Source organism: Leucopleurus acutus (genome assembly GCF_964270905.1).
Source record: "Leucopleurus acutus genome assembly, chromosome: 6".
Taxonomy (NCBI): domain Eukaryota; kingdom Metazoa; phylum Chordata; class Mammalia; order Artiodactyla; family Delphinidae; genus Leucopleurus; species Leucopleurus acutus.
In genome coordinates this window covers 92514448-92532887 of record NC_139149.1, presented here as the reverse complement: position 1 = coordinate 92532887, position 18440 = coordinate 92514448, and the positions used below count along the sequence as shown (strand labels likewise).

Below are 18440 nucleotides of genomic sequence, written 5' to 3'. Positions count from 1 at the left end.
TTGTTCCTTATCTAATATTTATTTACTTGCTCCTATGACCTCCACATTGGATATATCAAACTGCTAGCAGATAAGTATGCCAGGGAAGGGAAGTTTCTCTCCTGCTCACACGTGAAGCGAAGCAGCCTTCTTTCTGGGTCGCTCCACTGGTGTGGAGTCCATGTGCAGGGAGGAAAGTGTTCCTTCCTGAGATATGCCGGGAGTGAACCAGTGCCAACACACACCCACCTATACTGCACCCAACAAGAGATGTACTCTGTCTTCTGAAAGTTCTGTAGCCAGAAATTCAAAGCAAAGTCAACAGCAGTTGAATACCTCACCCCTCAAGTCAAACCAACCCTGGGTGCAAAGAGGGAAAGGAGGACCCCTTTCCCTTTAAATCCTGGAATAAATATTCTTCAGTCCTAAAAGGTAAATCAAACTAAAGATTATCTTCTAGAGCTGCTTGCACGGATCCAGGCCTCCTCCAAACTTCCCCATCATTCTATAAATTTGCAATCTAGACCACACAATTTGTCAAGTGTTAAAATAATAAGTTTCTTACCAAGCTCTCTAATGAACAAATAGCAATATTTCTTAATAATCTGCTGCATCTTTAATTTCCTAGATTTGTATGAAAGTAAGGATTATATGTAAAAAGTGTGAACCTGCAGTCCACTAAGATTTCTTCTAGATTTGCTAGGAAAATCTCAGTAAACGTACTTGGGCAAATTTTTTCACCTTTTTTTTTCTATAGAACATAAAAAAAAAATTAAACGTTCCATGATTTTTCTGGCTATTAATTGCAATTATAAATAAAAAGTAAAAGGGATGAGGGAGTGGGAAAGGGGATGTAGGCACAGTTGTAAACACAAGTTTTAACTCCCAATTCCCAAAGGAAACTTTACTTTCCCAAGAAGAGATCTTTCAGTTATTGTCCGAAAGGTGGGTAGAATTTGTACAGTCACTAATAGATCCGTTGGTTTATTTCTGCTCACAATGCACCCTTAATCTCTGAGGGCAATAGTACCTATACACACAAAACAATCACTACCACAGCAGGGCAGCAGGAGTGGACAGAAGGAACAGGCAGCATGCTAATAATGAGACTTAGAAAAAGCACAGTTTGTCAAGCCCTGGAAAAGAAATGTGGTCATGAGCAATTCAGCCTGCAATCAGAGGCAGGGGTTTTCTGAAGGAGGATGATGGGCCCAGATATATGTTGTCATCCTTCCTCACTTTTCAAATAGAAAGGATGTTTTTGCTTCCACTATGGCACTGGAGACATTATAATAACTCTTTGTATTGAAAACTAGTTCGTCTCCCATCTAAACCAGAGGAGGTGTGTCTTTTCCTCCAACACGAAAGGAAAGGTTCTACCTGTGATCTAACAAACAGTATGATTTAGCCCCAATTTTTTCTTTTCTTTTTCTTTCTTCTCTTTCAACCTTGGAGAATAGCCAACTTGTGCAGCCAAAAAAGAATAATGCAAGCAAGCCAAAGTAAAAGGTTGTCGAGCAAATCAGATATTTAATAAAGAAAGAAAAAGGCCATTTCAATGTAGATTCACTTAGTTTCGAGTCCAAAGGTTTCCCACAGGTCCCCTGTATGGACCCATGAGTTATACTGAGTGAGTTTCAGTTGCTCCTCTTTTTTTTTAAAGAACTAGGACATATCCCTATGGTCCCTGACACAGGCACGAAAACTGATTTAATGGCCTAATTCCATTCTCAAAATTTGAAACTCCAGTATTGCCTTGGTGCCTTCTGGGCATTTTCCTGACATTTCACTGGTGCTAAACTGTTCTCTATTTGGCTTTTTACAAATTGATATGTATGGCTGGGAACACAGACATGTGTAAAGGTAAATTTACTCACCAAACACTTGAATGAGGAAATACAAACTGTGCGGAAAAGAAAACAAAAAAAGAGAAATCAGACTTTGCTTTTCAAAAGGGGGTGGGAAGGTGGGGTGGTGCATCTCAATGTCCTAAACAACACCTAAGATAAACATAAAGACAGCAAGTCATTCAAAGAATGCCAGTGCCAAGAGGTGGCTTGGAGGAACATTAATATAATTTCCATCAACTTCCTCATCGTTCATTCCTTCATACACACAACAGACGCTTTTTCTTTCTTAGGTAAAGTTTTTTGCAAATGCAGGTTCAGACAACCCCATTCTGTGTTCCACCCCATGAGACAGCTACCTGAGCCACTCCCACGTACAAATTATGGAGCTGCCACAAAATTCCAATGACTCAGATTGAATCTGTTGTATATTAGGGTCCATGCATGATTTGTACAGCTAGTTTTAAGACACAAGAATGCATATCCCTCTGCTGAATATCTAAATGGCTAAGGTCAGAAAGGTGACAACAGGCTAGCAGGAAGGAGGTTTGGAGGTGGAGGCACTACACCTAGAGCCACATGAAAGACAAGCACAGTGGCATGTGGTTCAGTAGATCCTTCTGAGAAAGTAACATACAGCTTCTTTAAGGAAAACAGAGGGTAGAAGAAGGATATGTATATTCTTGAGTTAGACTTGGTTTCCAGAAATTTTAACTAGGGACAAACAAAGATGTGCTTCAGTGTACATTTTTGTGTGTGTATAGGGTAGGATTCAGTTAGAGAGTAAGGATTTAAAGCAAGCAAAAACAGTCACAGGCCCTGCTTTAGGCGTGGTTCCTGGAAACTGACTCAGAGAGAAACTTGCATGTAAGAGGTTATTGTAGAGTATCCTTTGGAATAAGAGCTGTGAAGAAGAGAGAAGGCAGATTGCAGACGGAGAAGCTGACCCATAATGTAGTCAGAATAGAAGCCCTCGCCCATCCCATGGGGAGCTCTGGATCTAAGATGTCCCTTCAGAGTCATCCCAGATTGAAGCAAGGGTTCTGGGCACTTATACTCCCCCAAATAACCAGTCATTAGATGCTCTTCAAAGACAGTGTTAAGAAAATGAGAAGACAAGACACAGCCTGAGATAAAACATTTGCAAATCACACATCTGATAAAGGACTTGTGTACAGAATATATAAAGAACTCTCAAAACTACTAAGAAAATAAACACCCTAATAAAAAGAGGGGCAAAGGAACTGAACAGACACATCACCAAAACAGACATATGGTTTGCAAGTAAGCATATGAAATGATGTTTAACAGTGTTAGTAACTGGAAGAATGAAAACTAAAAGTATAATGACATACTACTGCAAATCCACTAGGACGGCTAAAATTAAAGGACTGAACACACCGTGTGTCAACGAATATATGGAGGAACTGGAACTCTCATACACTGATGGTGGGAATGAGAAATGGTACAGCCACTTCGGTGAACAGTTCATTCATTTCTTAACGTCACACATACACTCTACGTACTACCCAGCCATTCCATTCTTAGGTTTTTACCCAAGAGAAGCAAAAGCGTATACCCTTACAAAGGCTTGTACATGCTTCTAGCACTTTTATTCATAAATAGACAATAACTGGAGATAACCCAAATGTTCATGAAGAGGTGAATGAAGAAGCGAATTGTGGTATATCCACAGAATAGAATAAAACTGAACAATAAAAAGGATATTGATATATTCAATATGGATAAATCTCAAAATAATTATGCCAGGTGAAAAGGAGGCAGAGTACATACCATATAATTTCATATATACATAATCTAGAAAATGAAATCATTCTAGTACAGAATGATCACCCCTGCTCACTTTTATTTAGCTCACTGCTACACTTCCTTCTAGACTTGTCTCAGGTGTCACCTGCAAGGAAACCTTCCAGGCTCCCCCAGGTTGGGTTAGGTGTTCCTGCTATGATTTCCCAGTTTCCTGCACATCTTATAGCATAACTTTTATGTAGGTTGTACTCATCTATTTACTTGTTCCTCTTCTTACTAGACTGAGATTCTTTAGATCAAAGACCACACACTTTTAGCTTTGTATTCCCAAAACCTAGAACACAATAGACGTTCCACAAACATCTACTTGAAATACCTATTTGAAAAGTAAAAGGATGAATAATGAACAAAAAAACCAACAAATGAATCAGAGAGTATAATTTGGAGGCATGTTAGAGGCCCAGCCCTTATACATCCAGGCAGGGCCAAACTTGTGTATAAACCAAATATATGGAAACAGATAATAGGTGATTTTTGCAGGCAAGTGTAAAATTTTACCTCCCACCACATACATCTGCATCAGGTTATTTGAACTCTAAATATTCAGAGTGAGAGAAACACAGATTTGGAGCAGGAAGAATAAATAGGAATTTACAAGGAATGGTGGGAGTTATGAGTGGGTCTGAGTAACTGACAGGCAGCACTGGGGCCTTAATGTCAGCAGGGGGCAGGGACGGAAGCACTGAGGGCTGGAGCTGGGTTGAAGGAGAAGGATAATGTGTGAGCATGCTGGCTCTCCAGTTGGAAGGTCTAGGGCCACCTTGGAAAAGTGTCTTAACTTTGGAAGTCTTGGTTTCCTTACCTGCAAAAGCAGGATGTTAATAGTAGTGACTATTCGCAAGACTGTTCCGAGTATCAAAGCAAATATCTCAAGTAAACTTCCCAGCACATGCTAAAGGCCCTGTATACAGTAGATGTTGTTATTAGGAAGGGGCTGTGGACCAATCTGTCCTTCTTGGCCTTTTTGTAGCCCCGTCAACAACACCGAATGCTCTGGCAGGTTTATGAGTGACAGCAACCTCCTGGTCCCCTCAGCACTATCTGCCTGGTTCCCAGCTTGATGGTTTGGGGCTTTATTAAAGAAAAACAGTAAAATAAATAAATAAAAGGAAACTAAAGGTAAAAAAAAATGGGCAAAGGTGCAAAACAGACATTTTTTCAAAGAAGTCATCAAGATGGACAACCGATGCATGAAAAGATTCTCAACATCACTAATTACAAATGACTACAAATAATCACTAATTATAAATGAGATTCCATTTTCCAGTATATTTTCTTGCTAGTTTGTATATTTTGTATATTTCCTTGCTAGTCTGTAGATATAAAGGAAAACTCCCATTTTTTTCTTCATATTTTTCTTTTCCTCACCAGTCAGCTCATAAAATCTCATTAAAATTTTGTCACTTTTATGTAGGAATCTTTTTCACTTACTTTTCTTGAGAATTTTTGCTGGAAAAACAAAACAGAAACAACTATTCAACCAGCCAATTAGCAAATAAAAACAAACGTTAAAAAACAGAAAAAATAAAAATAAATTTGGGTGCCCTCCATGCACAGGTACAAACTGATCCTCTAACCATCAGCTTCTTACAATCCAATAAAATCCATGGGATTGACACTTAGGCTGGAAAAGGCTCTGCTGACTCTGCAGACCCCAGAAAGCAGTTTGGAAGTTGCCAATTGTCAGTTGGTCTCTTTAGACCTCTTGCAAATGACACCTTTGGAAAGTCAAGAGGTGGACTGAAAATCTTAAGGGAACTCTCCACTTGTTACACGTTGACTGGTGTCGTTCACAAAACTCATATGTAGAAGTCTTAACTCTCAGTACCTCAGAATATGAGATTGCTGTATTTGGAAACATTTGTTGTTGTGGATATAATTAATTACGATCAGGTCATACTGGAATAGGGTGGGCCCCTAATCCAATATGACTGGTGTCATTTAACAAAGGGAAAATTTGGACACAGAGGCATGCCAGGGAGATGCCATGTGAAGACTGGAATTACGCTTCCACAAGCCAAGGAACTACCAGAAGCCAGGAGAAACCTGGAACAGACCCTTCCCTAGAGCCTTCAGAGGGAGCATGGTCCTGCAAACAACTTAAGCTCAGACTGCCAGCCTATATAACTGTGAGACAATACATGGTCCTGCAAACAGACTGCCAGCCTATATAACTGTGAGACAATACATTTCTGTTGTTTAAGTCATTCAGTTTGTGGAACTTTATTATGGGATCCCTAGATCACGAATATTCCATTTTTCTTATTTTAAAATATCAGTTTCTTATTTCCCCTATCCTCAACCTTTCCATTACTTATGGCAGCAAAATTGCCTGAATCTTACAGGCACATATATAAGATTTATTTCTTTATTATATTTTCAAAGAGAATCTTTAACTCTATGGGATCTTCCTAACATTATTCCTTCACTGGCCATTTCATTTGTTTCCCTTTTATATCCCAGGCTCCTATGGATTTGAGGATCATGAAATACCATCATGAGGGCAGGTAGGATGTGCTGTCACAACAGAGCTAATTATCATCTCTTCATCACTAAACTATCAATGAGAACAGGGCAGAGGGGATTTCTGCAGTCTAGACTGGAACTCACAATGGATAGAAATGACCTTGCCACTCATGGAGGCAACGGCCCAAGATGGAAGTATCCCAGGCAAGGCTCAGCCTTCCCAGTGATCTGAGGGACGCACTAGGGGTTTTGTCTTTCTTATCCAAAGATCCAAAGCACACAGTCCCTCCCAGGGGATGGTTAGAAGGTTTACTCACTTATTTTCCACATCATGGATCGTGTCAGGCAAAGGCAGATTTCTGGTTTCGGGTAGCAAAAGGAGAACAGGACCGGCAACTATGGGAAAATCTCCATAGATGATCCAGGGCAAGGTGGGTAGATATACCACTAGGGTCATCAAGAGTGGAGCCAGTGTTGCCCCACACCTACTAGCCATCATATCTAATCTTGAAGCTTTTGCCCTGAGGGGTAAACAATAATACATAACAATTCAGTAAAAATCCACACATGTAACTTATGATCTAATGTTTTGATGTGATTATGGAAGACATAAAACACAATTATTAAATAGATGGGTTTGATAAAAAATTTAAAACAATTAAAAAAAAAGAGCTCTAGGATAGCCCCATGATGAAAAGGTGTAAAATGCAATTATCCTGCCTGAAGAAACTCAAGCTCAAGTTTCAAAAAGACTTGTCCTGACCAGTTGTTATCCACCTTGCTCAAAAGATGTTTAAACTTCTGTTTGAGAGACATGTAGGTTAGATCTAAGACAGAACTCCTGGAAATATAAGGATGTTAAAAACCCTAATTGGCTGTCAAAAGCAGTTATGAATGCTCCTTTTCTGGAAGGATCTAGGGTGAAACAGCTGCCTGTAAGTGCAGGCTGTATTAGCTTAGCGCGAACAGACATTTCTTTTTCCTTTCTCTTCTTTTTTTCTGGGGGGCGGGGGTTGTTTTCTGGTTTTTAACAGTAGTCCCAGGAAATATTTAAGGGCTATGATGCATCAAATATAAATTGGAGAGTATGGTAATTCACAAAAGTTCAGTCTACTTGTTACCATTTAGCACCATAGTTTTTATAGTCTCTCCCTCTCTCTCTCTCTCTCTCCAGCATTTTTCAAATTTTAGTCTGCAAGAGAATCCTACTGAGAACTTTTTTTAAAAACGCAGATTCAACCCCAAACTCCTGAATCAAGATCTCTGGCAGTGAAGTTAGAAAATCTGTATTTTTAATAAGTTCCAAGGTGACACAATACATTGATTGCTCTAGAACTTGCAATTACCTGGGGGGAAAGTTCTGTATAACTCCTTAGACTCCAAGTCCTGTCGCTCAGGGTTAAGGCAATCAGCCTGAGAATTTGCTCCTGGCTCTCTCAGCCGCCTCCAAGAGCAGCTCTGGATCCAGGCTTTGAGGTTCAACCCAGATGGCAAAGGAGCCAGCTCCTCCCTGGGTCTGCAGGCCCTCTCCCCTGTACCAAAGCCACTGGCTGACCAGTAATGTGGTCAGTTCCAGATAATCTCATGTGGCAGTAGCAGAGTGAACCAGCTGAATTCTTGAAGTTTCCTTCTAAGTCTGTAAGTTGCATGGCAAAGTTCATATTGCCCTGAAGTAGCAGTTCCTCCCACATTTTGTGTTTGTTTTTTTTCTTTTTTTAAACATCTTTATTAGAGTATAATTGCTTTACAATGGTGTGTTAGTTTCTGCTGTACAATGAAGTGAATCAGCTACATGTATACAAATATCCCCTCCCTCTTGGACCTCCCTCCTCCTCCCATCCTCCCCGCCCCCATCTAGGTCATCACAGAGCACCGAGCTGAGCTCCCTGTGCTATCCAGCAGGTTCCCACTAGCTATCCATTTTACACATGGTAGTGTATTTATGTCAAACCTAATCTCCCAATTCATCCAGCCCTCCCCTTCCCCCGCCTGTGTCCACACGGTCCGTTCTCTATGTCTGTGTTTCTATTCCTGCCCTGCAAATAGGTGCATCTGTACCATTTTTCTAGATTCTACATATGTGCGTTAATATACGATATCTTTCTCTTTCTGACTTACTTCACTCTGTATGGCCGACTCTAGGTTATAAACGAATCTACTCACGTAGTTACTCCCCGATCCATTTGAACTCTCTCCCCTTATGGCAAATAGAAAGGAAAAACGAGGTACAAATAACGTGGCTACCAGGCAAGTCAGGAAATTTTAAAGTTTCTCTTTTAAATGATTGAAAAATACCTGCTGTGAGGCAATTCTGAAGCTTAAAAGAAGGAGTATATGGGCCAGAATGTCTCTCTGTTGGTTACTTCCCCCTACCAGGAAATAGGACTGCCAGATATGCCAAAAGAACACCTTGAAACAGGAAAACATTTTGCAAGGCTTTGATAATAAATCATCTCGTTCCATGGGTGGGTTCTACATGGTTGAGTGGTGAAGGAAGCAAATGTAATCCGCCTGATTAATGATTCATTGTCGTGAGAAGGTTGCTCTGCTTAGGGACACTTTCCACTGCAACCTTCATTATGCATCTAAAGCATATAGAGAAATGGGGAGCTGCATAATTTTAACAACTAGTACAGGTACATATGTGCAGCAATAAAGGGCGAAGCCTCTGTTTTATTTTGCTGGTAAAGACATAGACTAACACTGTTGATCAAGATCCCTTCTCAAATGTTAAGTGTAGAGAGGAAAAGACAGTTTAAATGTTTGTACACTTTTTACCAACTTTCTGTACTCACAGTCCTTAATATCCCAAGAAAACCCCAGTGCACCTGTCTCACATAATAGAGGCTCTCACCCAGCAGGTACATTTAGAGAAAGGAATCTGTCAGCATACCAATAAAATTCCTGACAAGGGAGGGAGGAAATGTTATCAGTACCTTAGGAAATACTCTCTCTGGGAAATTAAAACCATACCATAGTGCATGTGGTGTACATCTGTTTAGGTTCTTGTTTCCTCCACTGGCAATAGCTCCTGTCAATCCATGAATTCTTTACTGTAAATGAAATAGAAAATTGCTTCAATATTACACTGCCCCAGATGGATGTTAAAACAATAGCGTGGCGATATTAAACTCAAACTTAGATAATGCTTGCTTTATACTTCTTTGAGCTGAAACGGAAATAGGGTACTCTCCACAAAGATGTAATACTTAAGGGAAAAGTGAAAAAAAGTCATAGCCATATGCCTGATTTTGCGCATGCATTTCATTTTCTTTTGTTTTGAGAGAGGAGAATTTTCTAGAAAAAAGAAAGAATAAGGAGTCTTACAATCTATCTTCTACCATAAGTCAATGACCCAGAAAGTTCAAGGGAATATGCAGGAGGAAACAGAGATGATGTGGTTGCTAGGAGGTCAGAGGAAAAGGGAACACCACAGAAATTTAAGCATGTTGCCCCTTTGATGGGAGACACAGTATCAGTTACTAGAGCTTCCACTCTGCATTAGAGACCAGTAACTGTCCACCACAGTGAGTCTTCCCTTTCTTTCATTATAGCTGGGTACTTCATTCCACAGCCTCCCAGGCAGCTGGAGGTGGCCACATGCTGGATTCTTACCAATGGAATAATGTGGGAAGTGATGGATTCCACTTCCTGCTCTGAGGTTGAAGGCATCAGATGTGTACTTCTCTGTATTTTCCTGACCTTCCCACAAGCTGGAAGAAACATGCCTAGGACCAGCATGGATCTTGCAGACGAGGATAGTGCACTCTGGAGGGAAAAACAACAAGATGGAAGTAACCTGTGATCATAAATGGCTGCATGGAGCAAAGTTATGTTTGAGTAAGAGAAAAATAAATTTCTATTTATGTCAGTGATTGTGTTTTTGAGCCTCTTTGTAACTGTAACTTAGCCTTCATCCTAATACACATTATAGCATTTTGAAATTAAGGTCTTAGAAGAGAACTAAGGAGCTCACAGATGGTACATGTTTTCTCAGTTTAATATAAACCTTCCCAGATTTCTAGAGGTATTCTTTTTTAAAGGCAATAATACAATGACTGTTTCCTAAGAGTTCACACAAAACAGATTCACAAATTAAGAGAAAGAACATTAGAATGCTTTTCAAAAAAATTCTAAATTTATCAAAAGTGGAATGGTCCTTGAAAAATAATCAACAATCAAACCTACGTTAGCCACAAATGTGTGCAGACACCACAGCCATACGTGAAAACATAAGCACTATTATGGGCTGCACTGTGTCCCCGAAAATTCATTTTTTGAAACCCAACTCCCAGTACCTCAGCACATGGCTAAATTTGAAGATGTAGGTTTTTCAAGGAGCTAATTACAGTGAAATGAGGTCAGTAGGGTAGGCCCTAATCCAATATGACTGGTGTCCTCATAAGAAGAGATTAGGTAGCAGACACATACAAAGAGAAGACCATGTTAGGATACAGAAGAAGACAAACACGTGCAAGCAAAGGAGAGAGGCTTCAGAAGAGATCAAGACTGCCGGCACCTTATCTTGGATTTCCAACCTCAGAATTGTGAGACAATAATTTCTGTTGTTTAAGCCACCCAATCTGGTGGTACTTTGTTATGGCTGCCCTAGAAGGCTAATACAAGTATGTCAGTGTCAATCACTTTTCTTCTGAGTCAGAACCAAGGAGAAATTCTTTGGGTTGCTTCTAAAACAAAACAAAACAAAATGAACGACAGAAATGAATTTTATATGATTTCCAGTCTTTCAAATCTTTGGGTTTTTCTGATTAACAAACAGAGGACTTGTCATGCTTTGACTATATCTGAACTTTCAAAACAACTCTATACCCTTCCAAAATAAGTGTGGATCCACGCCTTACATTATATTCATAAGCAAACTCCAGAAAAAGACCTAAACATAAAAAGCAAAAAGGTAATACAACAAAATGTAAGTCATCTTTGCAGCCTAGGAATGGATAAAGACTTTTTGAACATGAAGCTAAATCCATAAATTGCAATGTTAAAATTGGATGGGTTTTCCTTCATCAAAATGAAGAATTGTGGTTCAACGAGGGTTACCTTAGAAAAAGTTAACAGATGAGAAGATATGTACAACATCTAAAGCCAAAGGAGATTGATAGCTAGAATATCCTCTCCCTCCAAAAAAACAAAAACAAAACAAAAAACTGCTACAAATCAACAAGAAAATAATACAATCCCAAAAGAAAAATGGGTAAAAGATAATAGTAGGTAAATCTTAGGGAAAGGTCAGATGTCTAATGAGTATATGAAGAAAAACTCAACACTATTAGCTACAAAAATACTTAAAGTTTAACAATCAATGAGATTCCATGTTGTCCATTAGAATTGCAAAAAACAGAACACTAGATAATATCAAGTATTGGAGAGGACACGGGAATGACAGAAACTATTAGGTACTATTGGAGAGACTATAAACTTGTCTAGTAGTTCTGGAAAGCAATCTAACAGTACTGGGGAAATTAAGTATGAGGATGTTCTGTGATCCAGCAATCTACTTCTGGTATATATCTCAGATACAGTCACATCCAGATCCTTCTTAGAACAGGTACTTGGATATTCCTGACTGTATTATTTGTGATGTGGAAGTTAGAAACAATGCCCATCCTTGGGGGAAAGGATAAGTAAAATGAAGTGGAGACATACTACGAAAATATTAAGTATGCAATTATCTAAAACAACCAAGTGTACATAGAGCAACACAAATAGATATAAAACACAAGTTATTTATAGCACTACTCCACTTATTAAAAATGCATACCCGGGCTTCCCTGGTGGCACAGTGGTTGAGAGTCCGCCTGCCGATGCAGGGGACACGGGTTCGTGCCCCGGTCCGGGAAGATCCCACATGCCGTGGAGCGGCTGCACCCGTGGGCCATGGCTACTGGGCCTGCGCGTCCGGAGCCTGTGCTCCGCGGCCGGAGAGGCCACAGCAGTGAGAGGCCCGCGAACCGCAAAAAAAAAAAAGCATACCTACACAACCCATGACATATTTTCCAAAGATTATGTAAATCATACATACTGTGGTGTTTGCCTCCTGGAGGAGAGGAATGGGTGGGAAATGGGAATTAAGGGAAAAATTGAGATAGAATATGGTCTTCCACGTATCTCAGTGGTTCACAACCAGAGTCAATTTTGTCCCTCTGTCCTCACAGGGATATTTGCTATTTGGCAATGTATGGAAACATTTTTAGTTGTCACCACTTAGGGGGGCAAGGTGCTACTGGCATCTAGTGGGCAGGAGCCAGAGATGCTGCGAAACACACACAGGACAGCTTCCACAACAAAAAAGCATCCCTTCCAGTATCACTCTGATTTTAATTGCTCAAAGATTGTGAATAGGATAAACTGATAGTAAGCCTTTAATAATTAAAGAAAAATAATTAAAAATGCCTCTCACTCCTTATCCTTTTCTCTCTTATGAGTTTCTCCTCCACATACCCATCTATTAAAATAGGAAGGGTGTCCAACTTAAGATGCACTGAGGGCTTCTACTAAACCTTCATGAATTTGGTGAAGGAGCTAAAAAGTATCCTAAGAGGGCAGCAGTTCAAAAGAACAAATTGAGCCAGAGCAGGGTCAGAAGTAGACTTTGGGATGGCAGCCACAGAGGGACAAGCTTGGGCCAAGGTGGGGGTGGGGTAGGGATTGAGCTTCAACAAGAGGTTTGGGGCTAGGGTCCTTCCTTGAAACAAGAGAGAAGGAAAGAAAAGAGAACGTGACTCTTTCTGACCATTTAACAGAACTTCAAAATTCTCTGAGCAACAGAATGGGCCTAATGTGTACCAGGTGGGATTTAAATTTAAATGAAAGCAAAATTTTTCAAACACTAGAGACTGTTAAACATTGAAATTGATTGCTCTGGTTATCCTGCTCTATTGGACATTCTTATCTTTTTAAAGGGCTTGGGTATACAGTATTACCGTCTAATTTAGACTAAGGAGGAGCTTAAAGTTCTTAAGAGCGGTGATTTGTGTTTTCATGTTATTTTCCTTAAAGTTTTGGCAATTGCTATTTGATACCTTGCCCTTGACCACTCACATCCACCGAGAGCCTTTGAGGTTAAATTATCATGAATTATCTTCAAAGATTTTTGTCACTGTTGTTGCTGATGGTAGTGGTGGTGTTTTGTTTCGTTTGTTTGTTTTTTAAGAAATGAAAGAAAAAGTTTGACAAGTCTCTGGAGAAACATAATCCTCCCCAATTTTATTCAGTTATAGCGGTAGGACTATGAATATATTCAGATCTCAAAGAAGTCATTTTTTCTCCTCCAGATTAAAAAAAAAAATTGAATTGAATTTTTATGAATCATCTGGACTAATATTAGTTTACTTAACTGTTTTAAAAAAAATTTTAAAGAGAAGAAAGGTAGGAAATATTGGGTACAGCTGCACATTATTCTAAGATATGTCCCCACTCCAGCCCTCCAAGAATTACATCACCCTGTATCATCCTTTGGAAACCACACTTCTGTCTCTTTAACAAGTGAAAATGAGAAGGGGGCGGGCCTCCGGAGTGGCGAAGGCTCTGATTGGTCCAGCTGGCAGGAAGTGGGCCGTGAAAGCGTCCCTTCTGTTTTTGTCCGGAGGCTGCGGGGTGAGTGGCCCGAGACCGTGCAGGACTTAGGGACCCTGGGCTGGTAGTTACTTTGAATCTCGAGAGTGCGAACGTGGGGTGCGAAACGGGTCGCATTCTTCGCTGTGGGTTCGGGGCCCTGGCAGCCTTCTTGCGGAGGTGCCACGCCCTAGCGGCTGGGCCGCGGTGGGCCCGGGGTCCGCTCGGACCGCCAGGACCAAGCAGTGGTCCGGGAACTGGAAGGAAGGTGTTCCCGGGGCGCTGGCCGCCGCCTTTGCAACTCGGCCGAGGGCCGTATCTCAACGTAGATTTTCTTTTTCCCCTGTTCTGCAGGCTCGTTTCTGGCATCATGGCGCAAAGGGCCTTCCCGAATCCTTATGCCGATTATAACAAATCCCTGGCCGAAGGCTACTTTGATTCTGCTGGGAGGGTGAGTTTGGGAAATATCTGCCTGCACCCCTACCTCCAGCCCCGAGTGTTTGGAAAGTTCAGTTTTGCCTGAAAGAAAGGGATGAGCATCCTTTTTTAAAAAATATAATAGAGTTTCACTATAAACATACAAAATATATTTTAAATATATAAAGTATATGTGAAAATATACAATTTGCGCTCTAAAATATTGAACTTCTGTAAGGAGGCACTGTTAATATTATCAACAATAATTAATAATTGAAACAGTCTCAAACACTGATATCTAAATTATAAAAATTCGCGGCTCTGCAATTTTCTGTGTAATCTTGAATTTTTTGATCACTTTTGGTTTGTTTTTTAAAGAGAGGTGAGAAATCCTGATGGCATTTCACAGGTGCCGTGTTACTGTTTTATGATTGAACAGGCCTATGGACAGGGTAAGGAGGAGAGTAAACTAGAATGGGGTGAAGACATCTTTAAAGTGAAAGTGCTAAGAGAGATTTGGGACATAGTCCCTGAAATCTTTGTATCATTTCCACTCTTCCCAGGACATCCCCACAACGGGAAAATAAATAAATACATAAAACTGGTCAGTTTAACTGGTGAGCACCTCACAAGTCAGTGTAAGAAAGAGAACCTGGATATGAGATACCAGAAGCCTGTGTTTTCTCATGCCTCTGCATATAGTTGTCAAGAGGGAATACAGTTCTTTTTAAGAATACCTAGTTGAGAAATCCTAAGAGTGAGTTAGGCTGGAAGAGTGATATCTTTAAATGTGCACACATTTTTTTAAAATTTTACCAGTTTATTTCTTCTAAGCTTATCAGCCATATGAAAAGCATTTTGCATGTGATGTAAGGGCCTTAGAGATTTCATATCTGCCAAGTGAACTTTCAGTGATTCTGTTGGTTCTTTCCTTAAAACACTTGTCAATTATAAATTAACTTGGGTGAGTAATGCATGTAGGAGGAATGAAAGAGATGGAGAAGAGCTGTAAGATAGAAGGCTGCCGAAGTGTATATGGAGCTAGAATCAATCTGATTCTTTTAAGACCAGAATTGAACTCCCTAAACAAAGCCTGTAATCATTACCTTGAAGTCAGATGGCTTCCTTTTGGCTATTTGGACTTGCATTCTGCCCAGCTCTGCAGATCCTGAAGCTGAAGCATTTGTCTTGTCTTGTTGGAGGAAGACCTGCTGCTTCATGCTTACTTGGCAAAGAGAACACTTGAGGATGGATCCTAATGAAAGCAGCCTTCAATAAAATGTATCTCACTATTTAGGCTGTTTATAAAGTAAATGCTTTTTATAAATTTAACTCTGTTTCTAAGGGAGAAAAAAAATGTTCATAAATTTGAATTCTGGCCCCCAAATAATAGTGTAATTTATTGCCCAACACATGGTTTTTGGACCCATCCCAGAAAGAAATTAACCTACCAGTTTTAAAATTGTTTAATGTTGAACATCAAGGATTGGACCCTGAAGATCTGTCCTCCTTAATTTGTTAATGCAAAGATTTCAATAAGGAACTGCTCTATTTCCTGGCATCTATCAGAAAAAAGCGTTTTTATACACTCTTCAAATTATTCCTAGGTTTGAATAATTTTGTGGTCTGCTACAAGCAATCAGTATTCTTAGGCAGCTCACTTTTCTTAAATGCAATTATGTGCCAAATAGAAAGTGACTTCCCTTCTTGAGGCTGAGGCATTCTCATCATTCTTGGTTGCTTACAGTAAGGCCAGGCAAGATGATAAATTATCCATGATCTATGAACAGAATATGACATGTTCTTATGTAGATGCACTCTTCTATCTAGTTGAGATTTATAGACCTTTTATATCAATACTGAAGTATATTTTACCTTACAAAATGTATTTTTAAGGCTTGTTGAAATCTTAACCCCTTGGCAGGCATTGTTAAATAAAGGGAGTGTGTCCATCAAACACTGGTTTCTTCTTCAGATAGTGAAATAATGGATCATAGTGGTGCTTAGAATAAATAACCCAGATATGGTTAATCGTCTGATTTGCCTTATCAGAGATACTCTTCAGAGTATCAGTAAACCTTAATATCTTTTATTATTATTAATAATTCTGATACCACTTTTTCTACTTTTTTCAGTTTTTAAATGCCCTTTTTAAAAAAATGAGGTTATGATGCTAACAGGGAGTAAGTTAGGTTTGTTTTTACAGGCCTTGTGTGATGAAATGTCTTGTATCCTTGTAATGTTCCCCAACATTGTTTCACAGTTTTACTGCTTTGTGAAATCCAAGTCTGGGAATCACAGCAGATTCCTAAAAATATTGAAGGATACATTAAAATGTTCTTTTAAGACACTTCATGATTCAGTGTCTACAGAACTTTCAAAATACTTTTCAGTTACTTTTAGAACAAATAACATAATTATTCAGTATGCCTCACCGTTTGTGCCACATATGTGGGCCTTTATATGGATGTCACTAACCCCACACCCCAGCCTCAGTGTGCTTTCAACCTATATCCAAATTATTACACTTTATAGACCACTGGACTGCTTAAAATAGTAAAACTATCAACATTTACATCCCTGAATGCAAGTGACATGAGAGACACAATCTCTTGATCCTCAATGCACCTTTTGAAATTGGTGGGACAGGTATTATTATCCTGACTTTACAGAGGCAACTGAAGCATAAAGGAGTTATGGGTTGAGCATGGTCACTCAGCTAATAGTGGATAAGGATGTAGCTGGGCTCATTCATTGAGCAGTATTTATGAGGCCCCAAGCCTTCTGGGCACTGTGCTGGGCATGGGTTTTTGATACTTAGTCTGATGTTCTTTCTACTCTGCTGAAGGCTCCTGATATCTGTGAGGTTTTTTTGCTTTTCTTATGCTACTTCTACAATTTTTTAAAAATGTTTATACATTTTTAATAAATGGATTTTTTATAAATGTGTATCTTCATTTTTCAAATAACAGAAGCAATTAGAATGTTTCTTTAGGGGATTAACATTGCTGCTGCTTGAATACTAAAACTCCAGTGGCTTGAAAACAGCAAACATTTTCTGATTTGTGCTTAATTTAATAAAATGACTTTTATTATAATAAAAAATATTGGTTTAAATAATAGATGATTCTTAGTAGGTGGAAATTACTATGATCCAGTTTATCACTGGCAGCCTTTTTTAGTATTTAACTAAAAATTTTATGTAAAACATTTAAGTTATACCAAAAATATTTCCCAACTTGAGTAAGAAAACACAGTAGTACTTTTAAGTTTTGTTAATTTGTTCTTGTTTAAGAATAAAGTAATTGTCCAGTTCTCTTAGGCAAAAAAAATGTAGCTTAAGTGGAAATGAAGTACCCTCCTATATTTAATAGCCTATAGTCCAGGACACCCAGTGCCCTATATTTTTTGATATTTGTTTTCCCTTTAATACCTACAGCTGACTACTGAGTTCTCACAACGCCTGAACAATAAGATTCGAGAGCTTCTTCAGCAAATGGAGAGAGGCCTAAAGTCAGCAGACCCTCGGGATAGCACTGTTTACACTGGCTGGGCAGGTATGAAGTGCTGACTGTGAACTGGCATAAGCGTGGTAGAGGAGAGCTGTCTGGCTGAATGCTGCACCCTTAAATGCTTCCTGCATCTGCACAGGAGTAATTGCTTCTGGGGAGAATGCTGTGCTCTCAGCCTAACCTGGGCATCTTCTGGATCTTTAACAGTGCTCAGAATTTAGGGCAGGGTAAGCATATTCCTGTAGTTCACGCCTGACACAAATTTGGATGGCTGCCATACTTGGGAGAAAAATTGATGTTCAGCATTACATAGTTAATTCAGAGATGGAATTTCAGTGGGAAGAGTTGGGAAGATTCCCAAAATGCAGTGCATGAAACAGAGGAATTTGCCCATGGAAAATAAAACATGTCCAGAATTGTCTTTTTTTTTTTTTTTAACGTTACCACATAGCAGGGATCCATACAGGAACTCAGGGTAGAGGATAGATTCCGTGAACTAATCCTCCAGTATAGTTGTTGCTGGCTGGTGTACATTCACTGTTTTACTGGTCATTGAGAGGTTGAGAAAGTTTGGGAGGAAATAGTACATAAATGCCAAAAAAGTGAGAGCGAGAGAAACCAAAGAAGGAAAGTTGAATAACTGCAGCTAGCTTACTAATACAGAGAGATAGACAGCTTTCTAATCTTGAAGAAAGCACAATTTAGAGACTTAGTGTTTCCCAGTTACTCTGAAAAGCAGACAAGGAGGAATAGGTTTTCAGCTTAAGGAGTTTGGATTTGATTTTGAGGCAATGATGCTTATCATAAACATGCA

General features: G+C 39.5%; 1 protein-coding gene across 1 annotated transcript in view; it reads left to right on the top strand.

The window, feature by feature from the left end:
• The first annotated feature begins 13718 nt into the window (after positions 1–13718).
• The window catches only part of LANCL1 (LanC like glutathione S-transferase 1), a 44311-nt gene continuing 39589 nt past the window's right edge, over positions 13719–18440 (top strand). The window contains exons 1-3 of the mRNA XM_082841376.1: positions 13719–13739; positions 14052–14148; positions 17554–17671. Of these exons, the coding sequence (XP_082697502.1) occupies positions 14068–14148; positions 17554–17671 (199 nt within the window). The 5' untranslated portion in view covers positions 13719–13739; positions 14052–14067. The remainder of the gene's footprint in view (positions 13740–14051; positions 14149–17553; positions 17672–18440) is intronic.